General features: G+C 40.0%; 2 protein-coding genes across 12 annotated transcripts in view; one reads left to right on the top strand and one right to left on the bottom strand.

The window, feature by feature from the left end:
* Positions 1–1127: 1127 nt before the first annotated feature.
* Positions 1128–19971, bottom strand: LRRC42 (leucine rich repeat containing 42). Of its 8 annotated transcripts, none has more exons than XM_025052124.1 (9): positions 19820–19903; positions 18128–18222; positions 13974–14460; positions 9000–9131; positions 7708–7826; positions 6375–6463; positions 6094–6207; positions 2819–2903; positions 1128–1626 (listed from the first exon to the last, which is right to left on the bottom strand). In XM_025052124.1, exons 3-9 carry the CDS (start codon positions 14444–14446, stop codon positions 1355–1357), a joined length of 1284 nt encoding a protein of 427 aa, XP_024907892.1. In that variant the 5' UTR covers positions 14447–14460; positions 18128–18222; positions 19820–19903; the 3' UTR covers positions 1128–1354. The 8 variants fall into 8 exon arrangements, with proteins under 8 accessions (XP_024907892.1, XP_024907891.1, XP_015450640.1 ...); XM_025052123.1 differs by having other exon boundaries at positions 18128–18248; positions 19820–19896; XM_015595154.2 differs by lacking the exon at positions 18128–18222 and adding an exon at positions 19654–19718 and having other exon boundaries at positions 19820–19890.
* Positions 19904–21629, top strand: part of HSPB11 (heat shock protein family B (small) member 11) — a 44847-nt gene continuing 43121 nt past the window's right edge. For 2 of the 4 annotated variants that reach the window (XM_015595159.2, XM_006919230.3), the window contains exon 1: positions 19904–20004. The gene's annotated coding sequence lies outside the window, so the exon portion shown is untranslated. The other 2 variants (XM_025052131.1, XM_006919231.3) reach the window with 2 other exon arrangements.

Here is a 21629-nt window from a genome sequence, read left to right as displayed (position 1 = left end):
AATGTCAAACCTGTCACATCAATGTTCTTAATTTCTTAAAGTAGTCTTTCCCTTTTACTTGCCAGTAAGTTTTGCTTTAAGCTTCTTTTTAAGGACAGAATATGGTCTAGAGCAGCAGTGTCCAGAAGAAATAAAATGCAGATTACAAATGCAAGCCATGTAAGTTTTTTAGTAGCCACATTAGAAAAATAAAAACATGTGAAATTAAAATTAACCCCCCAATTACCATTTTAATGTGTAAATCAATACTTAAAAATGCAGATATCTTTCATTCATACTTTTGTACTTCGATGCCTGATATCCGGTGTGTTTTACAGCACATCTCAATTTAGCCACCTTTCAAATGTTCAATGGCTATATGTGACTAGGGGCTACATCCTGGACAGCCTTGCTACTCAAAGTGAAATCCACAAATTAGAAGCACTAGCATCATCTGGAAACTTGTTAGAAATGCTGAATCTCAACTTTTCAGACCAACTAAATCAGAATCTGTATTTTAACAAGATTTCCAGGTGGTTTTCATCCGCAATAGAGCTTGAGAAGCACTGGTCCAAGGCAAGTCATTGGTCACAGGTTCCTCATTTGTCAAATGGAAGATGATAAGCCTTACTTTTAGGACTATTGTGAAGATTCCTGGTGCTTTACTTCACATATGTAATAGCTGAAATTTTAACAAATAGTTAACTATTATTTAAAAGGCAATGTAAGAGTGTGGGCTTTAGAGGTGGACAGAAAGAAGTATAAATTCTGGTTCTGTCACTTATAAGCTTGGTGACCTTGAACAACTCACCTAAGTTAGGTTAAGTGAGTTTTCTTAACTCTAAATTGGGGCTAATCCCTACCTTCCATGGTTCTTGTGAGGGCAAGGCATGGCAAATATGATGCATTCTATAATGATAACCATATACAAATATATATACACACACACACACACACACACACACACACACATACATATGCGTATATATACACACACACATATATATACATGTGTATATATCCCATCGGTTGGGCCAAATTGGGGTAGTAGCAAATCATGCTAAGCTTCCTTGTTAGTTCGCATGGTCTTTAATTCCAAATCAAAGTGTTATTTCCTGTAGCTTCCGTCTATATTTCAAAAGCAGAACTCAAGGACAGCAAAAACGTTTATTTGAAAAAATTACTATGTATTGAAAATATACATTAGAAATTATTACATACTTCCATAGCATTCCCCTTCCCCACCACAAAAGTAGAAATATCTGCTTGCTATACTAATGCCGTAGGTAAAGTCAAACAAAAAGGAAAACATTATCAGCTGCCTTTCCTCATACGTTAGAGCTGGGGGGAAGAAAGGTCATCTTCTATCTGTCAATCAATAGGAATTTAACAAGTCCCAGTCTTCCACAGCAAGACACACATATTTCTGCTTTGAAGACTGTGAAGAGTTACCCTGTTCCTTTTCTGGTTCTTCGAAAGCTCTCTTGCTCTTCTTTGACTCCTGGCTTGAGACAGCTTCGCGTTTCAACAGTGGCCCATGGCAGTCTGGGACTTGCTCTTTATAGAACTGGAGTTTCTCAGAGGAGTTCATGTGAGTGTCTGCCAGGGGGCACTTCACTGGGGTTTCTGTTCGAGTCCTCTTCCCATCTATTATGAGAGTGACAGAACAGAAGGGTAATGAGTTTACTACACTGACATGTTAATGCCTGCCTAAGTCTAGAAAGATGATCCAAGGGAAACGACCAAGGCCCAAACAGGGTGATGTCTGCATTAATTTTATTCCCTTCTGAGTGCCCTAGAAGGTAACGGTGGCATATGCACTAGCACAGGCTGAAGGCCTGTACTCTGCCACCTCCTGGATAAGTGACCTTGAGCAAGTGACTTGTCTTGAGGTTTGGTTTTCTCATTTTTGTAAGTATATAAACCTATTTCATAAGGGTGATGTGAAGATAAATAATGTACATAAAGTGCTCAGCACAATGCTTAGCACATAGTAAAAGCTAAAAAAAATGTTAGTCATTACTATTCAAATTCTGGACTTGACTGTTTCTATGAGCCAAATTTATGGCACAACTCTCAAATGATACAAACTTATTATATATTTTTTGGTGCGCCCTGGCTTTTTATTTTGTTACCTTTATTTCTCCTTCACTTCGATTTCATCACTTAACTCCTTTGTAAAACATTCTTAAAATATACATAACATAAATTTCCCATTTTAACCCTTTTTTAGTGTATAGTTCTGTGGCACTGTTGTGCAAACATCACCATGCATCCATTTCCAGATCGTTTACATCTTGTTAAACTGAAACCCTGTACTTATTAAACAATAACTTCCTATTACCCCTTGCCAGTCCCTGGCAACCACTATGTCTTCTTAGCATAATGTCTTCAAGTTTCATCCATGTGATAGCATGTGTCAAAATTTCCTTCCCTTTTAAGGCTGAATACTACTCCATTGTATGTAGATAGTATATTTTGTTTATCTATTCATCTGCTGATGGACACTTGGGTTGCTTCTACCTTTTAGCTAAATTTAATTCCTTTTTAAACATCTATACTGTATTCTGTGCCACTGCAAATCTCTTTTCGAACAAGATAGGACATACGGATATACATACATGCATACATACAAACAATAAGCTATTTTCTTGGTGTTGGTGCTCAAAGCTAAGAGTGAACTCACACTGTAAGCTATGTTGAGAGAACACAAGTCTTTGTGATCTAATTAAGTCAATACCATCACAATTGATTTGCCCACTGAATGAAGACAGGATTACTGCTCTAAGGGTGGAAACAACCTAAGGGCAAAAACTCCAAAGGAAAGGGAATTTCTCACAGAAGTGCTGAGCTGCCTTTCGAGGTTCCGAGGGTTCTCGTGGCTTCACAGCTTCCGAAGTCACACGCTCCCACTGCAGAACAATCTAAAACGTATTTGGAAAGATTTGAATCTGAACAAAATCTCAAGCTTTTAATCTCAAATCTTCCTTATTCCCCCTATTCTCTTTCCATAAACACGAACCCCTGTGATAATCTTACTTCAGATGATTGTTGATAAGAGTAAGAACCAAGTCAACTCTGGATTTTCTGTTTTACTGTAGGAGTTGGTTAAAATGCAAACATGTTGGACGTATGTATTTGCATGACTCAGGACAAATCTGTAAAGCTGACTCCCTATTTTCATGTCTATTCCAAACTAGAAATAAACTGCATATCCTTAAACTAAATACTAAAATTTAAAACCTTAGTCAAATTACTTTTACACATTCCTTGACTCACTCATGTCTTAAAATATACCAACTATAACTCAAATTCTGTGTGTATATAAAATGCCCACATTTCCATATTCTCAAGATACTTCATGATCAGCTTCCATTTTTTAAAACTGTTACAAATGTATTTTTATTATAAGCTACAACAAATTAATTTGGAAGTTTGGCTGGCTATAAACTATACATAAATAAAATAAATGGTTATTTCACACATACCATGAGTAACAAGAGCTAAATTTAATATTTCTCATTATGGTACACAATTAAATGATTATCAAGAAAAACATTTTCAGGACACAGAGGCAATACAACACAGAGTTTAAGAATACAGTTCCAGAGTTAGCTCTACCACTTACTAGCCAGGGGACCCTTGGCAAGTCATTTAATTTCTGAGTCTCAATATGAGATAACATACATGTAGGGTGTAGCACAGTGTCTGGCATACAGAAAGCACTCCATAAATAACAGTTGTCATCCCTTCTATGATACTTTCCTGATTATGGAAAACGGGGACACATCTGAGAGAATGCCGGGATGGATTAGCTGAATTTGGAGATGTTTGGAGATGGGGAAGAAGAAAATGAGTTAGGCTCTGGACACGTTGAATTTGAGATGCCAGGTGGAGATGTATGGACGATATTTAGGAATGGGTCTACCATGTGCGAGAAGGTGGAACCATCCCAGCAGGGACAGTTAAGGCTCTGAGTACAGTTAAGATCACCTGGAGAGTGAGTGGAGGGTCGGAGGAGAGGAGGAAATGAGGAATTAGCAAGAGCTAAAGGGAGAAGTGAGAAAGTTAGGGGAGAGCCAGGACAAAGGCTGACAGAGAAAAAGCATGAGGCAGACATGTTTTGCAGCAATGCTGCAGAAAACCCAAGGCAGGTGAAGAATGAGATTATGTGCCACCTTTAAGAGAACACCTGCAGGAGAGCAGTAGTGGCTAAAACTAGATGACAAGGGACTAAGAACTAAATAGGCAATGAGGAGGTGGGAGAGATAAGAATAGAAAACAATTCAGTTGTGTTGGGAGATGAGGACATGTTAGAATAAAAGGAGCTTGAGTATGTTTATACACAGAAAGAAAAGAGCCAAGAGAGGGTGAGGCTGAAGATGCGAGTGGTGGGGCACTTGAGAGAACTGATTAGTGAACTATCACAGAGGTAGCTGCTGATCTTAGGGAACAGAGCTGAAAAACAGTGCCCCCCCTCTCAAAAAAACCCGAAAGGGCTAATCACTGGAATAAAGTGGCATACCTGTTCCCCTTACATAGGAGGGAAGTAGACTATGGTTGAAGAAATGAAGAAGTCTTCAGACAGAAATGGGGAAGTAAGGAGACTCTGTTAGATGGCCTCATTTTTGTGTGTCATATTCTACTTCCCTCCTATCTAAGGGGAACAGTATGTCACCTGCTGAGAATGAGGCAGGAAGAGCATGGAGGCAGCCTGCAACAGTTTCAACAAGGAATCAACAAGATAGATAAAGCTATGCAGCCAAGTGCCATGGCCAGACTGAGGTTGCGTGGTGTAAGCAGCACAGAGCCCAATCCACTTACTTTCAGGCTAGGCTGTTTGGTATTTCACCTATACCAAGCTTTGCAAGAGAGATCCTGGTTTCCATGTTTTACAGATGAAGAAACAGAGACTTAAAGTTGCCTTAAGTCATACAGCTATCGAGTTGTCAAGCCAGAATCCCAAACCTAGGTCTCTTTGACTCCATAGCCTATGGTCTTTCCACCATGACATCTGCTACCAAACTATATCAAGCCTTTGTATGACCATCCCAACCTGGCCCAAATCCACTGGCTATGTCTAGGATTCATCCAGTCTACAAACTGTGTCTGGCAATATACTATGATAATTACTTCAGTATGTGTTTTCTGGACTAACTTCAAAGTGCTTCTGTAACACTGACTCACCAGTCCCCCCACCTTCCTGTTTACTTATAGGAAGGTGATGCTATAATCAGGCAGCTGGACAGGTCCACCATCATATGCATCACAGCTTAAGCCAATCAAGTGGTAATGAGGTCCTCTGACCTCAAACCCTGCTCCTTCTATTCTTTCGACACTACATCATCCTGCCATACATCCAATGGATGCTCAGTTAAATTAAATGATCCCTTTCCCCAAGAAGGGATCCAAACAAGAGTTTGGGGAATTCTCTATGCCTCCACCAAGAAACATTGGTTTTAAGTGTTTGAAAGAGAAAGGCACCAGCTACACGCAAGCTAGCATCTACTGGTGCTGTACACTTGGTTACCTTCTGATTTCCTACTTAAGTGTGTACTTTACCAACTTAAGGGAGACCAAAAAGACAAGACATAGTCAAAGCAAAGTTCAGTCACGAAGTTGAAAATGGGAAGGCTCAGTGAGAAAAAGAGAAAAAAGATTTCTCTTTACTAAGGCTCTGACGGGTAAGAAATTTGCCCCCCAAAAGGGGAAGAGTCAGATTTGAACCCTTATCAGTGTGACTTACTTTCTCTCTAGTATACACACACTGCTAAGAAAATCTGTCCTTCTGAAACTGGGTCATGCTGCTTTTTTCACAGTAAGCCAGAATTCATTATTTTTCTGAGTCATTTCTAGGATGACATTTTCTTCTAGGTCCAATAAAGATGAGGTATGATCTAGTGACCAGAGCATGATATTTAAGGACCAGCATCTAACACCTTTTCTTAAGTAGTTGGGTCAGTTATAGACCATCAGTGTTTCTGATTTAACATGACGATGACAATTCAGCCAAGGAATACCAAGAAAATTAATGTTTGTTCTAAGTATTGAATAAGACATTTGGAATTAAAATGAAAAACCATATTAACTGTAGGGGAGAAAAATCTGCAGTACCTGGTCAGCCCAGCCCTCTGTCTTGCAGTTACTGTGATCAAACTCCTTCAAAGGCACTTTGGAGTGGACAAGGCCTATGTGGGTCTGGAGCTTGTGCTTGATGGCTTTGATGTCCTAGTGAGGGAAAGACAGAAAAGGAATGCCCGCACATCTGGTCAATTCGGACTTGCTTTCGGTAGGAAATAAACACCCTCATAAATAACAGCCCTTTCTCAATACCAATTAGCAGAAGAAATACATTTAATTGCGAGTGTGCAAAAATAAAAGAGCGAAAGTCTTACCTTGAGCCCTGTCCCAGAGATATCTAAGCAGTTTAGTTTTCTAAAAGAAAAGAGGTATCCGATTCCTGCATCTGTGATCTCAGGGTTACCTTGATGTCAAAAACATAGGTAGTATTCTGTTATAAAAGAACTGTTGCTAAAATGTCAACAATAAGGTCAGGAAAAAGGACAAATAATGATAAAATATAAAATACTGAGTGAGCAAACTGTTCAGAGTAAATTAGATATAGGGATCTTATCTTTATACATCTCTAATATGAAGGAGCCATGCTAGATAATCCTTAAGATCCTTTACAGCGCTAACTTTCTAGGAGTTGGGGGTTGGCAGAAAAATAAATGGACCAGGTTGTTAATTCAAAGGGTTTACTTTGCAACCATATGAAAACAGCATATAAAATCATGTATTAAAATGGTTCATCAGATTTTGTTCATAGCCATTTCACCTCCAAAGTAAAAAGATTTTAAAAATTTCAAAGGTATTTAGACACAGAAACTATTACTACTCTTACTAACCTTCATAGTTTTCAGAATCCTTTCTTACATATTATCTTCTCACAACAGAGAGTACTACTACATTTAGCAGAGTCCTCAAGGCCATGAGCACAGTGCCTAGCACACTGTAGATACTCAAAAAATATTTGTTGAATGAATACACACTTCCCTGGGAGGAAGGTAAGATATTCGTTATTATCTTCATTGTACAGAAGCCAAAACCAAGGCTCTGAGAGGTTAAATAACTTGCCCAAGTTATTTAGGGTAGCTAAGTAAGAGTAGCAGAACAAGAAGTGTCCTCTGATCTCAAACCCTTCTCCTTTCATTCTTTTGACACCATACCATCCTGTCATACATTCAGTGGATGCTCAGTTAAATCATAAATGACCTCTATAAACTTTCTACCATTGGAGTCAATATCTGGTTAATCCTGAGTAAGTTATCATAATTGTTAATTCATCTGGATTTTCACCAAGCAAATGTTGATTAAAAAAGACCTAGCTCACAGACAACATGGATCAGCAACTCAAAGAATGTAAAGATGAACCAAAGGTGCTTTATATATGCTATGAATATGATGAAAGGCTGCCCTGTCTGCACAGTAAGTGACAGGGATGAATCTGTATGGGTTTTTCCTACCCTAAAGAGGTGGCAGCATGCCAGAAGAGGTATCTGGCCAGGAGTCAAGAGCCTCTGGCTTTAGTCCTGCTCTCCCACTTACTTGCTGTGGCACCTAGGAAAGTACCCTCAATTTATCACCTTTAAAATGAAAGGAAGAACTAGATGATTTCTAAGGTCATTCTTCCAACATTAATAATCTATAATTTCTAATAAAACTTACAAGATAAGTCTAATAATGTTAGATTTTCAAGGCCTCTTTTCATCACTCGAACTGGTGCTGTCATTTTCCGCACCCCGGCATCAGATAAACAATTATCCTTCAGGTGGAGTTGAGTTACACTAGGGAAACAAAGTCCATAAATAAATTAAAGAGTTTGAGAAAGTCTAGGTATGAGAACATGCTTTCATAAATTTCATTAAAAAATATAAAATATCCTCTACCCCCTATTTCACACCCAATGCATTTAACAGTTAAAGATCTTTTGGTGCTATTTCAGTTACTAAGTGAAGGTTAACTTAGGGATCAGTGTTATGTAGTACTAACCTCAGAGGGCAGAGGGCACTAAAGGTATATGGTGGAATGGGGTAAATGAATTTTATTAAGGAGATAAATATATCTTGTTTAATATAAAAGCTGAATTCCTGACAAATGCGGTGTGAACACCAAAAACACTCTAAGTATATCGGGAAAGTCTGTTACAGAATTCCTATGAGAATTCTTTCAGCAAAGCAAACAATCCTCTAAGTTTAACCAACTTTATAAACCTAGATTTTCAGACTGAGTTTTAAGGTACAGTCATTAAGCCTATCCATTCAGCTAACCTCACAGAAGTGTATTAATATGTTCCACTGTTGCACACTGAACAAGAAATTTGAACTTTACTAACCTCACACAAAAGTACCTTTGCATGGGGCAGTATATAGGTGTTGCTATCCTAGACAGGCCTCAAGAAGTAGGTTAGACTCAGGTTTGTAATTTTGTTGTCCTTCTGGGTGTTTATGAAACCACAAAGGAATCCATCTGGCCTCCTCTCTGCCCACCAGTCTGAGATCAGTTGGACTATTTGTGAATGGCATAAACTGGGTGATTTCTTTAAATTATGGTTCTTGAAAAGATGTATTTGGCTGTCTTTAATAGTTCACTTTTTAAATAATTTAAAGTTCATTGATAGTTAAAACAGAAAATAATTACTACAGAAAATTGGGTAACTTCTCATCTCTTGCTAGAATAAACTAGGACTAGACACATAAAGGGCAAAATCATTTTTCAACTCAGGTAGCTTCAAGCGCTACATGTTGAAATAAAGGTTATTTAGAAAAATGAACTGACTTTCATAAGAGTTATCCAATCTACATTGCTTCTACCAAGTAAATGGATATTAAAAATATTTTAGGAAAAAAACTAGCAAACATAGAATTGGGAAGTAATTGGTATTCTTCAAGATGATCCTGTTGGATCACCCTTTAAAAAAATGATAAAACAATTCATCTGCAACAGTGGCAGGTCAATACCTAGACAGGGCCTCATTGGTGAGATGTTCTAGAAGTTCATGCTCATCTCCAAGCTTGCAACAGGAAAGATCCAGGCAGGTCAGCTCCCGGAAAGACTTAATCTCCTCAAGTTTTTCTGAGATCACCAGATATCTGTGGGGCGTGGAGAGCAATCAACAGCTTTTCTTTTCCTTCTTTGAAACAGTACCATTTGTGGCTTTCTGCTGCAGTCCACATTCCATCAGGACAAACTACTATGGAATAAGCATACTTCACTGATTATTACATGGGCACAGGTTAAATTGTTTCATTAGTTAATGCCTTGAAAGTCATTTTACATGACAGTGGAATAAAAACTAAATAAATAAAGTATATGAGCAAAGACAAGTCACAAAGAGAAAACATCTGCTTTGTTAGCAGAAAGACTTTGGTGTTGGTGCTGGGATCTTATCACAGAATTTCCAAACTTTAGGATATTCAAAATTTTAATTAATAATTCCTTGAAGGTTGCTTTTTCTCTAATGCTCAGTATCTAGTGGTTTGAAAACTGGAAGAGGTCCAAGAACTCTAGGTTCTAATCTTCACATCCAATGACCTACCAAGAGATATTTAGCATATTTCATTTTATCTTTTCTACTCAAACCCAAGTTTGAGTGTCTGCCCACTACACTGTTACTCTGTTACCCTGCTAACTTTACTCCAAAAGTATGTGCAGTATGATTATTACGAGGACCCACTCAAATCTAGATGGTCATTAAGACAAACCTGTGAGGACCACCAATTTAATTACACAGGAACTGTTACCAGGAAGTATCAGGGAGGCCTCTGGAGAGGAAAAGGAGATCACAAAGGCATTCCACAGCCCAGGCTGTGGTTTCCACCCTGCTTTCTAGTCGTTTATCTGTTTTAGATGAGGTCAGTGAGAAAAAATGAAAAGGGGTTAGGTCTGACAGGAAACAGAGAAGAAGATCCTAAAAGAACAGGGAAACTGACTTGTGGCAAGCGCACACCTCTCTCATTCATTTCCTCATGGATGTGTAGAAGTTTCCACTGAGAGATGGTATTCTAGGACCAATGGGGTGAAACTTAAAAGTGTTCACATCTCTCTTCTGTCAGCAGGATCATAATTACCAAAAAAGGATGAAATAATCAGAAGGTAAGAGGAAAGTCAGATCGCTTTTCTTCCAATTTCCAAGAAAAATAAGATGTACTGAAGCTGTGGCTGGCCTGACAGCTAGGTACAGATGGCCTGGGGCACTGATACCCACTCTAAGCTGCCTGGTAACTGAGCTCAGTTGGGTACACAAATGAGCCTTATTTACTCAGATGTATTTTAATTGCACTGTAAATAAAGCTGCCGGTTTTCCATCTTACAATCAGAGTTGAAGTGGGTTAACAGGGATTTGGGGGAATTACTGGCAATCAGAGAAAGGAAAGCATACATCCTTTGATCAATTAACCAAAAGATTTTTAGTAATTCTGAAACAAGAGTTATCTGTGAAGGGCATAACAATGTATAACATGATTAACAAACATTACAAAAATCAAAGCTGAAAAAACAAAATGCAAAGCCACAGACATTACTAGATGCTTACCTAGAACATAATCAAAGTTCTAGGGTCTTGCTCAAAACTAGTCTTCCAATTTGTCCCTTAAAGAGTTCAGAATTATATAGTGGAGAAGCAACAGAAAGATCACAGGCATATTTTACTGTCAGACCTGAGCTTGGATTCTAACCATCCTAATTACTTGTGTGATTGTGAGAAAGTTACTTAACCTCTCAGCCTCAATTTCTCCAGCTAGAAATTGGAGCTGATGATTATTTCTTTTCAGGATTATAAAGAAAATTAGAAATAATATTCTAAAATACATGGATTCCTATAGGCCCTCATTAAAAGGTAGCTATTATAATTACTTCAGTTACACAGGGTGATATTTTAAGGAAAACGTACTTGCCTCCCTGCAATCACCAGTGGGATTAAAAATCACTGGGGTTTCAACACAGGGAATACAGTTTCCTAGTGTTGGAACCCAACTGCAAAGACACTGGCTTTTCCTTCTGGCAGGCAGCTTTGACCCAACCCCAAGATAGCAAGTCTCTGAACCTAACCAATTATCTCATTTTCAATTATTTTCTCAAGTGCTTTCCTTTTGACCTGAACCCTTTTGTGCTGGAAAAACCTTTGCTGGTAAAATCTTAGCTGCTGCAGCTTCAGCCCTGGATTGCAAATGCAAACCCAAAATATCTTGCCCTCTTCCTTTTTTCCCTTGGAGATTCAAAAGAAAGGACTTTTTTTTTTTTTTAAATCACAACTGAAAAATCTCACTCTTGTATCTGAATAAGACAGCAAAGTTTGGAATCGTTGCAATAAAACATGAGCCAAAAAAATGTTTAAAATGCTTCTAATATTTTTTAATAAAAATAATACATCCTCCTTAGAGGAAAAAATTAAGAAAATATAAAAAATTATTTTAAAAAATAAAACTTAAAAGATTAAAATTAATTTCAATCCCACTATCTAGATTATGATTCAATGAGTTTCTTTTTTTCTATATATGCAATACATAGAAAAATTTCTATTTTTTAAAAACTGGGATCATATAGTATATGTAAATTTAATTCTTATATTTTCATTTGGTATATAATGAACATTTCACCCCATCACTTTAAATGCTCTTTGGATATTATCTTAAGTTATATAATATCTCATCATATCAATGTACCATAATTTGCTTAACTAATTTTCTATTGTTGGATAGTCAGCTTTCAGGTTTTCACTATTACAACTAGTACTATAATGAGCGCCCTTATGTAAAAATATAATTTTTATGTTAGAAATTAGAATAGATTCCTAATAAATTGAATTAAAGGGCAAACAAATGGTATAGATGTTTTAAAGGCTCTTGATACATATTGCCAAGCTGCTTTCCAGAAATGCTTAGTTATGTGTGCATCAAACATGAATAAAAGTGCTATTTTCATCCAATTTCACCACTAGAACAGTATGCAGATACCACACATGTGTAAAAAGCATTTTCACTATCATGAGAAATATTTAAGCTGTAATAGTAGGTGGAAGAAAAAGAAAACAGAACACCAATTGTAGATTAGGGTATATTTCCAAATGTATAAAGAAATTATATTAAATTTATTAAGAAATATTAAATTAAATTACTATAAATGGTGGGACTATTAATTTTTTAACGTTATAGTTTTTTGTATTTCTCAAATAGTATGTATTGCCTTTATGAAATAATTTTAAAACAAGATATTCATTCTAATTCTATTTTTCATTGTTCTAATTTTTCTACAAAACAAATTAGAATAAAAAATAAAGGAGTAATGTATATTCCAAATGTGTGAGCTACAATGAAATATTGCTTGACTTTTTCTTTTAGGCAAGGTAAGTTTTTCTTTTCCATTGGCAGCAGCGCCAGGCCCAGCCGTGACTGAGGCTGCAGCACAAAGACAGAGCTTTCATAAGGTGTCTGCACAGTTCATGAGTCCATGGTTCTGTTTTTGTCTGCATCTGTTCATGCCTTTTCTTTTTAAAGTATAATATTTGGTCTCGGGAAGAATATTAATTCTATGAGCCGATTAAATAAAAATTGCTTCTTTATTTTTTTAAGTATATGAGCTTAGCTTATGTTTTCTAGTATAATTTCTCTTCTTTCATTACATGCTTTCTGTTTAGCCTTTTAAAAAAAATTTAATTTTTAAAATTAAGTTTATTACGGTAACATTGATTAATACAACTATATAATTTTCAGGTATACATTATAATTTGACATCTATATATTCTATTGTGTGACTACCACCCAAAGTCCAGTTTCTTTCAACTACCATATATTTGATCCCCTTTACCCACTTCACCCTACCTCTACCCACCTATATTTGACTCCCTTTACCCAGTCTACCTCTCCCCTCCTCCACCATCCCCTACTCTCTGGTAACCACTAGAGTTTAGCCTTGTTTTAATGATCATATTGATTGTGCGTCGTAATTGTAAGCTGCCTTTCACATTTTCTAATTACAAAAAAGTTCATATAGTGGTATACTATACATATATTTAAAGAATCTACAAGCATTGATGCTAAATGATTTTCAAAATAAATGAAGCAAGCAAGGTGCTCATCAGGGTAAGCAGTGTGCTGCCATTTGTATGACAAAGGGGAAACCTATACATGCATGTATATGTACAGAATACCTCTGGAATGTTATAAAAGAAATTGATAACAGCAGTTGCCTCTAGGGAGAAGAAATAGGAGAGTAATGAGAGGGAGGCTTATGCTTTGCTTTATACTTTGTTGTGTTTGTTTTAAATTCTTTTCCATGTACATCTTTTAAGTTTTTCTTTTTAATTAGTAGATGCTTTGAAAATCATCTTCCATGATGGTGGGAAAAAATTTTAAATAGATCAATAAAAGTATATGCGTAAAGTCACAAGAAAATACATCTGCTCAGTTAGAAAACAGACCTTGGTGTTGGTGTTGGGACCTTATTTGAAAATTTCCAAAATTTAGGATACTTGAAATTTTAATCACTCATTCTTTCAAGTTTCTTATTATCTAATGCTCAATATCTTACCTTGCCTAAATGAAAAAGTCTGAAAACTAGAATAGGGCTGAGAACTCTGGTTACTAGTTTTCACATCCCAAGAGCATACGAGAGCTCTCTGGCGTGAAGAATCACAACTCGTCTTTTCTATTTTCTCTTACTAGAAAAGTTGGTAGAAGAGTATTTTCTACATAATAAAAGAGCTGTGGGAAGCAACTAATCTTGGTAAAGTAGTTTTAAAATAAAGCTAAGTGCTGTCTGGAAAAGGGAGAGGGCAAAAAGAGTGATTTTTCTTAAAATGGCCCATCACTTTATGTCTGGAAGTTCTAAATTGAAGAGCTAGTTAATGGGAGAAGGCCCCAAGCCCACTAAGCCCCAGAGCTTGACACAATTAGCACACCCAATAAAAAACTCAATATTCTAATCAGAACACTCACCTGTTTCGCAGACACAGGGAGCAAAGCACCAGACTTCCATAGGCCTCAGTGAATTTCTGTAAAGCCCTTAGCCCTGTACCTGGTTCTGTGAATTTCTGTCTGGCTTCAGCAGCAGAGAACAGCTTTTCAGCAATCTGCTCAGGAAAGCCAATAAGGGAATCAATGTGATCAACATTGTCGGAGATGAAGCCCAGGACCAGGCTGAAGAGGGATTTGGCAGAGTACCGAAGATTCCCCTCCCGGGTGTATGTGAAGATGAAGTGATCTGTCTTCTCTTTCTGTGTGGTATCATCTTCCCGGTTCATGCAAAGCTCTACAGAAAACCCTTTGGGAAACAGTCTGAAAGGCCTTGGCTTCTGCAGGCTATTCCTGACGCCATCTAAGGCCAGATTGACCATGTGCAGCTGCCCATTTTCTCGCACGTAGATGGGCCCTGGGTCTAGGTGGTTTTCTGAGTTGAGGTAGTAAGACATTGCCTTTGTTGTAACTGTAAAAACAAGGCACAAGGGAAGCAAATCCAATTAAAATGCCATTTGTAACATGTAACTTCATCTTGCTTTGCCCAGAGCTTTATGAGCCTACCAGGAAGGCCCTGTGGCTGGCTTGGGGAAATGAAGCTTACCAGTTGCTTGTGAATTTGGGCACTGGTAGTTGCCTCTATTGCCTTTACCTGGAATTCCCTTTTCTACCCTCCCCCTTTTCTCGTCTATCTGGTGATCTCCTATTCATCTTTCAAAAACCAGCTCAAATCTCATTTCTAAAATTCGCCTGGAGGAAGTTATCACAGAATGGGCAGAGTCATTTACAAGGAAAGGAAAGTCATGGCAACACAGTTGATGTTAGTAAAGCAACTGGAAACAACCTAAGTGTCCAAAAACAGGGGTGTTACTAAATAAATTATGATATATCCATACCATGAAATGTTACAGAGCCATTAAAATTATAAAATGTTTATTGATTTGCAAGTTATAAATGAGTACATATGAAATTTATTAGTTTTTAAAACCATGTTTATGCACAGAACAAAGACTAGAAATGAGTAACTCCCTTGTTATCTTGGCCCTTTCTACACACTTTTTGGTTGCACTTGGCCCACCATTCTGCTACTGATTTGTTTCCTGGCCTGTGTTCCGCTGGTTTGAGCTCCTTGAGAAGGGACCATATTTAATTCATCCAGACTCCCTAACAAAATGCTCTGGTATGTAATAGTCCCTGAGCAGATACTTACTTGCAGGACTAAAGTTTACTCATTTCCTAAACCTTACATAGACCGCAAGCAACAGGATTTTAAAAAATCTATATCACAAGAGCTAAATAAAAGCTATTATAGCCCCTGGAAGCTTCACATCTATTAAGGTTCGATTAGGGCACTTTTAAGATAAGGCAAAGTATCAAAAACAGTTGGGTATTTATGTGATAATTTGGATGACATTTTGTGCACAAGCACTAACTGGAATAAATGTTTTCCTGAGAAACTGTGAGATTTCAAAATACACAAGAAATTGCTATGTTAAATAAAGTGAAAATATTTGATGATCATTTCTACAACAATTTAAAGGGAGGAGAGGTAAAATTTAATATAATATAGGTAAAAAAGCTGCTGTTATCTCTAAAAGACTCTGATTGACTTTTAGAGTGAACCAATTCAGCTTTTTCTGCATCAATAGAGGGCTAAGATGCAGCTCTGATGCCACTTAAAAGAGTCAGCAATCAAGTTAGTGATCAAAAATGCTGAGTCCCTGGAGATCAAACAGTTGATCCTGTTTGTGGGCATCAGTGTTTTTACACATATAACAATCCATGTTTCTCCTGAGGATAATTATGTGTGTAAAAACACATCAGAAAAGAGGGACCTGCCTAGTCTGGGAGCCTCAACCTTTTCTGCTCATTTCCTTATGCCCTACTCTAGCCATGCCATATGACCCAGGTAAGCTGGCTATGTTCTCTTGTCCCAATGGCCTTTGCCCATTCTGCTCCTTTTGGCTGGAACACCCTCTTCTGCTTCCCTAACCTCTGCACCAGTGCATGCCTGTCTGGTTTTTCCCAGAGCACCACTGCATTATAAATTAGCACCGTGCATTATGTCTTTCTCTTACTAATGTCCCCAGAGTTGTGAGCTCTTTGAAGGCAAGGCGCTTATTTGATTTATCTCTCTTTCCTAGACCCAACATAGTGCCTAGTACTGAGTAAGCCCTTGACAGATTATTTGCTGAATTGACTGGGACGAAGGGTGAGACCTCAAAGGGACAGACTTAGTGCTCTGAGCTTCAGGGCCTGCTGATACTGTTGCTAGGAGCCAGCGCCTCTTCCAGGCAACAGCTGCAGCACCTCCCCCACTTGCCAGATCCTTCTGCAGGTGGTAGAAGAAAAGCAGATGATGGGAGTATATTGCTACTGGTACTACCATGGGGGAAAAAAATCTACAAACCAGAAAAAAACCTCCTGCCACAGTGACAGCTCTTATAACTGATACTCTTGCCAGTATTAAGTGCCTGCTGCTCAGAAGATACCTCATTTATTCTAAGATCTTCTTCCAGTAGAAGTAAGCATCTGGTGCCTTCAACCTCACAGACTTTAATCTTGACCAGGAGATAAAGCAGATCCCCTTTGGTCTTTATCCCTATGATTGGATATTCAGAGCCCTATTCTATCTGTATATCAGAAAGTAGACATCAGGCATGGACCTAAAAAGGAATGACCTGACTTTAAAAGAAAGGTAAATTCAATGGAAGGTAACATATTACAATAGATCAGTACATTATAAGCTCCCTGACAAAGAAATAGGGTCTGCCCATCTGTATTATCCCTAAACCTCACCTCCAATACTGCCTTCAACAAACTTTGGAGTAAAATGGACAAATGGATGAATGGATGACTACTTTGGGTGAAAAGCAGAAAAGTCTGATTCCACCCAGCAGAGGGCACAGCAGCTTGGGACAAGAGTAAGGACGTTAACCCAGGCTGCCCCCAATCCTGGCAGCTCCTGCTTCCAGGGATCATTTTCAAAAAAAGGCACAGTTCCGGCTATAGTTTACCTTTAAATTACTCACCAAATGCTAATTTCCTTTCTACATGATGAAAAGAAATCCAATATTTCCTAAAAAGTAAACCTACATCATCTGTCCAGAAGCCTCCAGGCCTCTCTACTCTTCAACTATGGCATTTGCGGAACCCACCTTGGTTCAGGGTATCCTGGTGACCTGTGATTTCTACTACTAAATATGTGCATCTTGCATTCTCTCAATAAGGAGTATCCTGAAAATTTGTAAGGTACTATAAAATGATCTAAGAATTATATTAGTGTTTAAACCTTTCAAGGTTCAGAACCGTAAAGCAAGTGAATTCCACACAAAGCTTCTGTACTTGGCTTTTGCTTGTGCCTGGCTGTTGCACATGGTGGTCTATTATAAATGGGCGCCCTCAGGAGACATACCATGGCAAAAACCTTCTGCAAACGGAAAAATTAAAATCATCAGCATCTGTAAGAATAACAATGTTTAGTGTAGATCTGCATTAGCTATATTTTATATTAGGTCAACAGAGTAACAAGCATTTTAATAGTCTTCCAGCTTCCTACAAAGAGGCAGTTTTGTAACCCATACAACATCACAAAAAATATCACAATAGTGCATGTTCTAGTATTTGGCCACCATGAATGGGCCAAAGTTACCACAAAGCATGTCATTTCATCAAATGAAGAACATAAACTACATTAAAAGTTCTCTATAGCCTTTTGAATAAGAGGCAAGATAAAGAAATTGATAAACACTACAGCTTTTTATATCTTGAAGCCAGTTTACCAAACAAGAAACAGGACTATCCCAGTCAAATGGGGGGAGGGGAGGTTGGCAACAGGATTAAAATTGTGAACTGAGTCTACAGCTATCTAATTTGAAGAGAAAGAGAGGAAAACACCTAACTTTAGTAGGTAAATTAACAATCCTCTAAGAAAAATAATGATTATTCTTAATTATAGTAATGATTAGGATGCTAGTGATAGTGGGTATGATAGCAACCATTTACTAAGCACCTACCAGTTGCCAAGGACTGTGCTAGGTACTGTATTAAATGATTTCATGTAATCCTCAACAATCCTATGAGGTCAGGATTGCTGTTGAACAGATGAAGAGGCTCAGAGAAGCAAAGTAACTTACTTATGGAACAGAGCTAGTAAGTGGCAGAGCCAGAATTCAATCTCAAGGCTGTATTACTCCAAAGTTCAAGCTCTTTCCACTGCATGATGTTGTCTCTTAAGAATAAAAATATGACATCAGCCTTAAGGATAAAAAAAAGATGTTAAAAATTAATCTCATCCACCTGTTTGATCCCTCTGGTATTTACTGACTCAATCCAGGGGAGACAGGAAGGAGATAAACACACACACACCCCACCCCACCCCACCCCCCCACAAAAAACAGTGAACATCTGAGGAAAGAGTTGGTGGGAACAGAGCCAGGACAGAGCTACATTGAGGCCTCACTTCTTCCCTCTGCCAGGGCAGAAATTACCCACATCCACACACCAGAAAAACTGTCAATCCATGGCCTTCATCCCAAAGCTGCAGACATCCTTGGTTTATTGGGAAATGCAAAATTCTTGAGAAAATTTCTAACATAAAAACCTGAACAGAAACTAGTTCCAAACCACCAATAATCAACTAACAATCTTACCTTCATTGTTCTGTCAACTACCATTATTTGATTTTCAACTTCTCACCATTTCTTTCTTCCTGTAACTTTCATTTCCTACCTGCCTTCTTACCCATACCCTTTTCTCTCCCAAGCTCCAGAGAGTCACACCATATCCAGCTCCCTATTTCCCCCATGAACATACCAATCTCTTCCACATCTTGACACTCATAGTTTTTCTCCCTGCTAACTCGAGAGCCGCTCACACAAAATCCAATCTCCACACCCAAAATCCTAACTCCTCCTTCCTTCACCCACTTCCAGTTCCTATGCCCTTACTTCTCTTATGCCCTTCTAATACTTCCATGGCCCTTCTGAAATCTGGCTCCCTGTCCCCCAGACCCAATCTCACCACCATCTGCCTCCCCCTCCTTCCCCAAACCATTCCACGTCCACCCACTCTAACCAGCAGGCACTCTTTCTCTGTCCTTTACCATCTATACCCTTCCTTTCACTCTGGGATTCCATCTCCTAGGACCCCAATCTCTCCATCTCTTTCCTTGTCCTCTTGTCCTCAACCTTCAAAATCCTCTTCCTTCAGGCCTTATTATGCCTAATTTCACAATCCACAGCCCCAACTTCTTTCTTCCCTACCTCCAAGACCCCACCCTTTCTCCTATTCTAATCCTAGATCCTTTCCTCCTTGTACTCCTCAAAGCCCCTTACCCAGCAGGGCAATTCTTCATCTCTCTAAATTCTCACGCATGCCCCTCCCCGAGTATACCCAAGCTAATCCTCCTCCCTTCTCCTATCCTACCCCGAACCCCAATTCCTACGTCCCCATGACCTGCCCCAGCACCACGAACCTCACCCATAAACCCATCTCCCACACGCCTAAATCCTCATCCTCACACCTTTCACCCAACCACACACCCCAACCCCATTCCTCCTGGTCCTCCCCTCCCCCACTCCGCCCCTCCGTCACACACCGCCCCCGCCCCCACTCGCCGCCCGGGGCTCCGTGAGCCGTCCAGCCCGCGGCCGCCACCTACCTGTGCCCCTGCCTGGGGCAGAGAGCTGCACTCCTCGGTGGCAGCTCTCTCCTTCCACGGCGCGGCTGAGGAGAGGTGAAAAACGGCTCAGCGCCCGAGGCACAAAGCTAAGGAGCGTGGGACAGAGAGAGGATGGGAGGAGGGAGGGGGGCTGGAGGCGACTTACCGCCTTGGGACCGCGGGGCTGACAGGCAGGGGGGAAGGCTGGGCAAGGGAGACGCGCGTGCGCGGGACCCGGCATGAGGGGCGGGGCCGAGCCTAGAGGCGGGGCCCGGCCCTGGGCAGGCGACCTGAGGGCCAAGAGCTCGGAGCCCGGAGAGGTGGGCACTGCGCGTGCGTGTTCGCTCGGAGGTGGGTACGTGGGTCTAGCAGGCCCCAGTGATCAAGCTGCGGGAGAGTAGGCAGTGCTCTTGCCCGGGGTTAAGGCCTTTGGGCAGGGCTGCGCAGCTCGGCCGGCGAAGTAAAGATGAGCTCGGGGGCGTGGCCTAGGGGTGGGGCCTGAGGGCGGGGTACAGAGAAGAACTCGGAGTAGGGATGTGCGTGCGCCTGGGAATTCCGAAGAGGCCGGGGCCGGAAGGGGTGAGACGGCAGGCAGGGTCGAGGGCGGGCCCAGGACATGCGGGGCGGGGCCTGCGAGTGGGGTGGAGCGAAGAGTCCGAAGTAGGGATGTGCGCGCGCCTGGAAACTGTGGAGGCCGGGGGGAGGGGGAGGGGGGGGAGGGGGGGGGGGGGGGCGGCGGGGGGGAAGTGAACAATTACAAAAGCAGGAAGTGGGGGCTGGTCCATGTCAAACCCATTAGGGTTTGTTAACTGGCACCTATCGAAGCTTAGTTCCTCCCCTGGGGAGGTGGGAGCCTGGCTGGACGAGGCCGACGGAGAGGGATGGTAGTGGTGAAGGGAGCGAGTGAGAATGGGGGGGAGGGTCATGAGGGGACGTGCAACGCGGAGGCGGGAGGCGGAAAGGCGCTGAGGGGCGGCCGGTGAGCGGACCCCTATAGGGGGAAGTCTGACGCAGGTCTGTTCCCTTAGCCCTAGAGACACTAGTGCCAGCCCACAAACTTTTTTGAGTTCTGAAATAATGTTTTGACTCCCAAAAGGGAAAAACAATTGCAAACCTAAATAAATCTACGAAAGGTAACCTAACACCACAACGTAACCCATATAGTTATGCATTATATTTAATGTAGAATGTGGGTTCATTTAATATATTTTATATATTTTGAGCCGGGGTATTTAAAAAAGTATGAGTGCTTAAGATCCTTGTAGGTTTTAAGTTGGCCTTGGGCTAAGGAGAAGGGTTTTGGATGGAGGGGAAAAGGCGGTGTCAGAACTGGTTTGCCTTTTGAATGATACCAAACGTAGACCGTGGCACCGGGAGACAGGTTAGCTGTTTTCTGATTTACACGGAAGCTCCCAATGGATCTTATGGGAAAAGGTCTAAAAGTACCAGAACCAAGGAGCTGCTCAGGGAGAAAGTGAACTGAGGACTAATCTGGAGAAATTTTCGGAAAGGGCCAGAAAGGCCATGTGGGAAGTGAATGGATGGCTAAGTGGCCCTGGATTTAGAGGACAGGTGAAGGCATTCCAGAGAAGTTCAGGGTCAGGGGTGTTTAGAAATGCAAAGAATAGCACGCTAGAGTCCACCACCTTTGATAAACTGAGGCCTTGAGGAAATACATGTGTTAAAAATAGGTTATCCCAGGATGAGAGATTATACTACATCCCAAACTCTGCATTTTGGAGTTGTGGAAGCAACATATATGCTAAGTAGTTGTTCCATGGGTTTCTTTGGGGTTAGTTTGCCTCTTTCTCATTAATTACAATAAAGGAACCTTAAAGAGAACCCAATTTCTGCCATTTCTTACCTGTTATTTAAATAATTCTACCCAACAAAGGAAATAGGAAGGATATTGATAGATATAGGAGGTATGAAATAAGTTTTATATTAAAGAATGTATCTGCTTCTCTCAGACAACT

The sequence above is a fragment of the Pteropus alecto genome, unplaced genomic scaffold, assembly GCF_000325575.1.
Source record: "Pteropus alecto unplaced genomic scaffold, ASM32557v1 scaffold25, whole genome shotgun sequence".
NCBI lineage: Eukaryota > Metazoa > Chordata > Mammalia > Chiroptera > Pteropodidae > Pteropus > Pteropus alecto.
Note: the sequence above shows the minus strand (reverse complement) of the source record. Positions and strands in the feature narration are given on the sequence as shown.

Coding starts and splice junctions, on each gene's coding strand:
- LRRC42 (XM_006919224.3), bottom strand. CDS start 19,894: ATGCCGGGTCCCGCGCACGCGCGTCTCCCTTGCCCAGCCTTCCCCCCT. Junction 7,827..8,999: donor ACCAATGAGGCCCTGTCTAG/GTATTGACCTGC, acceptor TTGTTTCCCTAG/TGTAACTCAACTCCACCTGA. Junction 2,904..6,093: donor CAGAGGGCTGGGCTGACCAG/GTACTGCAGATT, acceptor AATACGTTTTAG/ATTGTTCTGCAGTGGGAGCG.